The following is a 7,299-nucleotide window of genomic DNA, read 5'->3' on the forward strand; positions in this document are numbered from 1 at the left end:
GTCTGCCCTTTCTGTGGCCCCAGAGCCCCCAGGTGCCATGGAGTCTGGGGCTGCCAGCCTCCTGTCATTTGAGCTCTCTGGCCTGCTCTCAAAGTGCCATGCCTCTGTCCCGTTTTCAGGGTCCATGTCTAACTTGATGTCACAGCCTCTGTTCCTCACTATCAGGGTGTCTGTGTTCTTTCCTGTTTCTCTGATGCTCCTGTCACATGGGAACCGCTGCCCCACCACACTGTTGTGTACGCCCCCGTCTCTCAGACTTGTTCCATCTGTGACGCAAGTCAACAGGGACATAAAGAGCAACCAGAGAAAGGTTCCGAACAGGAAGGCTGAGACCCAGGGAGACAGATCCGTCAGTGTCTGCAGGAGGTTCCCAGGTACACCCACACTCAGGCCAGCTGCCGCCTGCATTGCAGTTGAGGCTGACAGACGGAGAGGAAGTGGATAGACACGGGGAGAAACTCGAGAAGTGGGACATCTGTTAACAGTGAGATGGTCGCACGGGCCGGCAACAGGCAGCAGGGAGTGAAGACATGGACTTGAGGTCATTGCCCACCTTGTGCAGCACCTGACCCAGGGCTGTGGCTCTGACTTGCTCATCCATCTCCACCTCCTTCTGTCCCAACCCTCCCAGTCTCTTGTCACCAAAGAGTGGACTCTCCCTCCTGCTGACACTTGAGTATCTCCAGGGCCTGCTTTGTCACCAGGTACATGTCTGCCCATGTCTGTCTAAAGCGGGAGGAGGTTGGGGGAGACAATTTTTATTAGGGGTCTACATGTGCTGGTCAGTTTGCCAAATGATGTTACATACATCACCTCATGTACTCTTCATACAACACCCCCATGTTGTAGAGGCAGGAAAGAGGGGTCAACGAATGTAACTAACAGGCCAAGTTTACACTGCCAGGAACGGGGAGCACTCAGATTGGGAGCACAAACAAATAATCAGCAACGTCAGCACAAGTGACAGTCCTCAATAAGCCAAGTAAGACACACACATTGGGTTTCTTTCAAATCTGGGCATGTTTACTTATTTTTGTAATATATTTTTTTCTTTTTTAATCTTTACCCGAGGATATGTTCATTGGTCTTCGAGACGAAGGGGGAGAGAGGGAGAAACATGAATCAGTTTCCTCTCGTATGCACCCCAAACTGGGGATCAAACCCACAGCCTAGGTGTCTGCCCTGACTGGGGATCGAACCTACAACGTTTTGGTGTACGAGATGAGATGACACTCCAACCAACTGAACCACCCATCCAGGGCTTATTTATTTTGTTTTATAAACCCACTCATTAGCAGTCATTCAACCTGTCCCCTTCCCCAGCCCTAGGCAACCATGAAACTACTTCCTTTCTCTATGGATTTGTCTATTCTGGACATTTCCCATAAATGAAAATGTGTCCTTATGGGGCTGGCTTCTTTTACTTAGCATATTTTAAGGTACATCCCTGTGGTAGTATATGTTAATTCTTCACTTTTTATGATTGAATGATACTCCTTGGTGTGGATAGACCATGTTTTGTTTTTCCATTCATCCATCAATGGACATTGTGAATCATGTTGCTATGAAGATTAGTATACAGGTTTCTGGGTGGCCCTCTATTTTCATTTCTCTTGGCCATACATGTGAGAAAACTGCTGGGTCGTATGGCTCTATGTTTAACATTTTGAGGAACTGCCATGCTGTTTTCCAAAGCAGCTGCACCATTTTACATCCCCCCGCTCCCAGCAGGGTAGGAGGGTTCCAACTTCTTATCCTCCTCAGCTCTTGCTATTGTCTTTCATTTTATCCTTCCTAGTGGAAGTGAAGTCGTATATCGTTGCGGTTTTGATTTTGACTTTGATTTATAAAATTCAACTTACTTAACTAAAAAAAAAAGTTCACCCATTATCCCACCTGTGGGGGTTCTATAGAAGAGACCCACTTAAAACCAGGACATGGGAAAGTTGAGTGTAAAGGAATACAGAAGGATATATAAGGCAAGCATGAAGCCGAAGGAAGCCCGTGGAACTATTCATGTCAGGCATTAACAGGGCATGCGTTTAAACTTGTAGAATTGTACACACAAACTAGATGAGTATAGAGATCTTGGCTATGCTCATGGTTAAATTTATCAAACTCAAAGACTTGAAAGGTATACATGTTATTAGATGTAAATAAAACCTTAATAGAGCTGAGTCTTACAGAATAGGCTTATGTCTGTTGAAATCATAGGAAATTACTTCTTTGTGTGTTAAAAAGGAACACATAGTTCAGTGTAATTAACTTGCCAATATTTGATATTTTTTACCCACAAAGAAGTAATTGCCTATGATTTAAGCTAATACAAACCTAGTTTTAATAACCTAATATGAAGCTGTTACTGATCTTTGCCCCCTCAAAATCAATGATAGAAATTTCTTCTGAAAAAGGTAAAAAAGAACAAATTATTCAGAAGTAGGTAAAAGAAGGGAATTGTAATGACACAAGGAGAGAGCAGAAAAGAGACAAAAAGAATGAGCAAAGCCAAGTGTTTTTTTTTTTTTGAAAAGATTAATAAAATTGAGAAACCCCCAACCAGACTAGTGGAGAGAGAGGGGAGGAGGGTTGGGATCAGGGTAGAAGAGACACAAAACATCAGGCGTGAAAGAGGTGACATCACTACAGACCCTGCAGTAATTCAAAGGCTACAGGAATATGTCAATCAGACCACACCGATAAAATAGGCAAGTTCCTTGAAAACAGTTTATCAAGTATTAGTTGATGACATGAATACTGTATGCCAATACCTGAGGGGCCAAACTCCGGGAAGGGGCTGCGCAGGGACTCAGGAGGGTGTTACGTGGGGCAACAGGGGCTCAGGTCCAAGGGACAGCCAAGAACAGAGGCGTCCCACCCCTCTCACAGCTTCAGGCTCCCATGTGGGAGGCCTGGCCTTGGGCTGGGGACACAGTCCAGCATCACCACCTGGCGGCCACTCAGACCAGAGGACAGAACTATGAAATGCAGCCTCTGAACTGCCTCCAAGTGTGGGGATTAATTTGGTCAAGGTGGGTGGGTTGGGTGTGTCTAGAGCCTCAAGTTACCTACGGACACTGGCTGGGGCCCTGACGTCTGGAGAAGAAAGGAATCTTGAAAAAGGTGGGTCCTGGAGCCCATCCACCTTTAGGACAGGATCCCAGCCCACTTCCCTCAGCCCTGGGCATCCATGCAGCAGCAACAAGGCATGTTTTTAAGTCTGTGGTCACGGCCCTGGCTGATGTGGCTCAGTGGATTGAGTCCACGCCTGCCAACCAAAGGGTCGCTGGTTTGACCCCCAGTCAGGGCACATGCGTAGGTTGTGGGCCAAGTCCCTGGTTGAGGTGTGCGAGTGCCAACCACACATTGAACACATCGGTTTTTCTCTCCCTTTATTAATTCGTAGGAGGAATTAGGGAGAGCTCTTCTTCCCCCATCCCTCAGGGGGAGTCCAGCCTCCTCCTGCGGCAGTAAGGATCTGAGCCAGACTGAACCAGAACACCCTCAGCAGCCTGGGTCTGCAGTTGGATCAGTGTCCTAGACAAATTTGATGAAGAAATGTCAGGGTGCAGTCAGGGTGGGCCTCACTGAGGCTCCACAGTAAGGAGGAGGCTTAGCGAGCTGCCAGGCCTCCCTCCTGGTGCCCCAGCTGACCTAGCCACTCTCTGCCTCAGGGCCTTTGCACGTGTTGTTTCCCTGACTGCAATTTCCCGCCAACCCCAGCAAAGACTAGGCACACTAACTGATGGGAAGGGTACTCCCGGCAGAGGGCACAGTCTGGGCAAAGGCAGGGGGAGGAGCCCAGGGTAACTTCACCTGCCACCTGGAGCTCCACTGGGTCGCTGAGGTCAGACACAAAGGGCCAGCTGTGGTAGCGGCATCTGTAGGTGCCAGCGTGTTGGGGCCCGATGAAGGTTATCACAAGGTTCCCTGAGGGGTCATTTCTCTTGACCACCTCTTGGTCTGCTCGCAGCAGCTCGAAGGTTACATAGGGCATGCGGCTCACCGGGCTCTTGCAGTGCAGGGCGGCGTCGTGCCCTGGACTCACCGCTCCGCTCCACAGGGGCTGCAGCTGCGGCTTGGGGAGGGGTCCTGGGTGCAGCAGAGGGTCAGCATAGTTACTCCCTTGCCTGCAGCTGTAGCTGCCCCCGAATCCCTCCCCTGCCTTCCTCCTCCTAAAGCCCAGACGTGGCCCCGAGCTGAGGCTTCTTGGGGTCCCTGCATGTAGTACAAAGGCCCCAGGTGGGGGCAAGGAATTGCATGCCCAAGGGGAATGGTGTTCCCTGCGGGGCCGAGCGCACAGCCCAGTTCAAGGTCGGAAGGCAGGACCTGCAGGCCGCTGCCCCGTGGGGACCTTGATGAAGAAGTCAGTGTAACAAACACCCCAGGGACGGCGACGCCTCGGGGAGAGGATTTCACATGAACCCTCCTCCCCTGGGGACGGGGCCCAGGCAGGTGTGGCGCTAACAACAAGACAACACGGGGAAACCGAGGCGCAGGCGGGTGCGAAGCCGTCAGGGATTTCAGCAGCCTCGACGCTCACGTTTCAGGTAAATAAGCCAAAAGCGAGTCGTCCCCCAGACTTTTCGTGTTCGATCTGGCGTTCTCGTAAGGAGTTGTCTGTGCTGTCGGTACGGGTGCACAGGATGCCGGGCTTCGGCACCAAGGAAGGGCGGGCACCTCGCCGTGCACCGGGCGGGAGGAGGCCGGTCCACTCACCATCCACGCGCAGCTCCAGGGGCTGGCAGGGCACGGAGCCCGCGGAGGGCAGCGCAGTGTCCACGTACACGCAGCTGTAGTTGGACCGGTCCAGCGGCGAGAGGTCGCGCAGTTCGAACTGGGCCTCGGCACCCGCAGGGCTCTGGAGACCGAGCACCCGGCGCCTGTTCCTGTCCGTGCGCAGCAGGGCGAAGCGCAGGCCGGCCCGTGGCGCTTGGCACCGCAGCCGCACCAGCGTGCCGGGCCCGGAGCCGGGGGTCGCCGACTCCGCGATGAGTATGGGCGCGGGCAGCGTCTCTGCAGACGGACGCGGGTGACCGAGGCGCCGAGAGAGGCTGATCCCCTGGCCCCCTCCGACCGCTCCAGAACGTGCGCCCAGACCACCCGGCAAAACGCCGCGTCTCCCTCCTGTCCCCCGTCCACAGAGCAGACGGGGCCAGGGGGTGACGTTCAGTCACCGGGCCCGCGGCCTCCTCCCACGCCCTCGGCGCCCAGGATCCTCTCCCGGGTTGGCGCTCCGTGTCTGGGTTCTGGACAGGTCAGGCAGGTGCCTGCGCCCACCTGCACCGGAGGCGGGGGTTCCCCGGTACTTGGCGTCCGCATGGCCTGAGTCACACTTGTGGCTGAGCTCGTCTCATTCTCAGTTGGGGAAACTGAGCCCGGGCGCATTAGCAGGGACTGGGCCTGACCCAGAGCCCTGCGGTGCCGGCGGGCATTCCCTGGGTGTCTGCCCCGCTCCCCGGGACGGCGCAGCGCCAGGCTCACCATCGCTCAGCAGCAGCTCCACGGGCGCACTGTCCTGGGACCAGGGCATGTGTTCCCCACGCAGATGGTAGCGGCAGGTGTAGAGGCCACCGTCCCCGGGGGCCACTGAGTCCAGATTAAAGACAACCCGGTCCGGGTTGGTGCTCCACCGGTTCACGAGCAGCACCTTGTCTCCGCGCCGCAGCTCGAACTCCAGGCCGCTCTCCAGTGGCCCCACGCAGACGAGGGAAGTTTTCTCACCAGGGCGCAGGACGGCGGCAGACTCTCCCTCGACACTCAGCCTGGGCGGTGGCGGTGTGGCTGCAAGGCAGGGAGGGGAGCTGGGGCGGTGGCGTCACAGACACCTTGCTCCCTGAGAAAGCCCAGCCTCCAGACCTGCGGCTGCCCCAGGCCTCCCCACAGCAGGGCGTCCTGCCCGGGCCTGCTGTGGTCCCGGTAACTGTTTCCCAGACCCAGTCCTGAGCTCCAGGAACCTCCTCCCCCAGGAAGCCCTCCCGCTGGTCCACATACTCACCCAGCTCCTCCACAGTCACAGTGGCACTGGGCTCAGAGGGCGTGCCTGCTGCGTGGGTCCGGTAGCTGCAACTGTAGTTGCCAGCCTGGCGGACTGGGAAGGTGGCCTTCACGTCCTGAGGGGCCTCAGCCACCTCCAGAAACTGGTCATCCCCTTTCCGCCTCAGCAGGAAGGTCACACCCCGAAGTCTGGCTTGGCACAGCAGTGTCGTGTTCAGGCCCGGCGTGATCCAGGACACGGGCTCGCTGGAGAGCAGGGGTGGAGGCAGGGTCTCTCCTGGTGGGGCACGGTTGGCGGTGCTGCATGACTCCGGAGACATGGTGGCCCGGCAGGGCCTGGCCCACCACACTCAAGACAATGTGAGGGAGCCAGGGAGGTGGGCGGGGACACAGAACAAGAGGAAGATGTGTTACGGACCCTGCTGTGCGCCAGGCCTGTCCTAAGCACGTTCTAGGAACTCGGCCACGTATTCCTCACAACCTTCTGGGTTCAGTACAAAAATCACCCTCATTGTGTAGGTGGGGAAACTGAGGCTCAGAGATGTCAGATGTCACCTCACCTCGCAGGGGGCGGGGGCAGAGGAGGACAAGGAGAGTGCGGATGGAGGAAGGGAGGCCTCTCCAGCAGCCCCCGCCCCCTGCTCACCTGCCCCAGTCACCACCAGCAGGTTGCTCAGCTCCGTCCAGGTACTGCGCATGCGGTAGAGGCAGCGGTAGAGGCCCCGGGTGTCCGCCGTCACTGCTCCTAGCGGGAACCGGTGCTCGATGGCGGGTACGCCAAGGCGCACGTGTTCCTGGAGCACCCCATCCTTGAGCAGATGGAAATCGGAAGTGAACAGCTGGGCCCGGCACACCAGTGTCACGTTGGCCCAGGGCTCCAGCAGCGATTCGGCCTCTGCCCACAGGTCCGGCTGGGTCCTGAAAACTGCATGGGGGCAGGGGTTAGAGCCAGGCCCCAGGACACGGGCACCCCTGTGTGCGCCCACGAATCCCCAAGTCCCATGGGCACCCACCGTTTTCAGGTCCTGAGTGCTCCCAGCACCACTAGACCAGCCCGGACCCCCCCATCCCAGACCCGGCCCTGACTCACACGTGGCCGCTTCTGCCGCTGGGCCCAGGGAGAGACCTGCAGAGACGCGTCTGTGAGGCCCTCAGTTCCTGCCCCTTCCCGCCCTCCGGCCCCCCGGGACCCAGGCGCAGCTGTCTCACCCCAGAGCAGCAGGAAGGCCACCAGCGGGGACATGGCGGTGAGCCTCGCTCCAGCCAGGTGCGTGTCTAAGGATATAAGGCCCCAGTGAGGGCGGC

At 56.6% G+C, this 7,299-nt stretch overlaps 1 protein-coding gene across 1 annotated transcript; it reads right to left on the reverse strand.

Moving 5' to 3' along the window:
- Positions 1-3,376: 3,376 nt before the first annotated feature.
- On the reverse strand, positions 3,377-7,299 carry A1BG (alpha-1-B glycoprotein). Its single transcript, XM_090261047.1, has 8 exons — positions 7,204-7,299; positions 7,085-7,120; positions 6,641-6,919; positions 5,996-6,271; positions 5,482-5,781; positions 4,717-5,013; positions 3,814-4,089; positions 3,377-3,534 (listed from the first exon to the last, which is right to left on the reverse strand). The coding sequence occupies exons 1-8, from the start codon at positions 7,235-7,237 to the stop codon at positions 3,527-3,529; spliced, it is 1,506 nt and encodes a 501-aa protein (XP_090117173.1). The 5' UTR covers positions 7,238-7,299; the 3' UTR covers positions 3,377-3,526.

The sequence above is a fragment of the Furipterus horrens genome, unplaced genomic scaffold (assembly GCF_987537825.1).
Source record: "Furipterus horrens unplaced genomic scaffold, mFurHor1.1.pri manual_scaffold_13, whole genome shotgun sequence".
NCBI lineage: Eukaryota > Metazoa > Chordata > Mammalia > Chiroptera > Furipteridae > Furipterus > Furipterus horrens.

Excerpts from the sequence above, each read along its gene's own strand:
- A1BG (XM_090261047.1), bottom strand. The coding sequence starts at position 7,237 with ATGTCCCCGCTGGTGGCCTTCCTGCTGCTCTGGG. Across the intron at positions 6,272-6,640 it reads GCTGGTGGTGACTGGGGCAG|GAGAGACCCTGCCTCCACCC; the intron begins GTGAGCAGGGGG and ends GTGCCCCACCAG. Across the intron at positions 5,014-5,481 it reads GGAGCTGCTGCTGAGCGATG|AGACGCTGCCCGCGCCCATA; the intron begins GTGAGCCTGGCG and ends GTCCGTCTGCAG.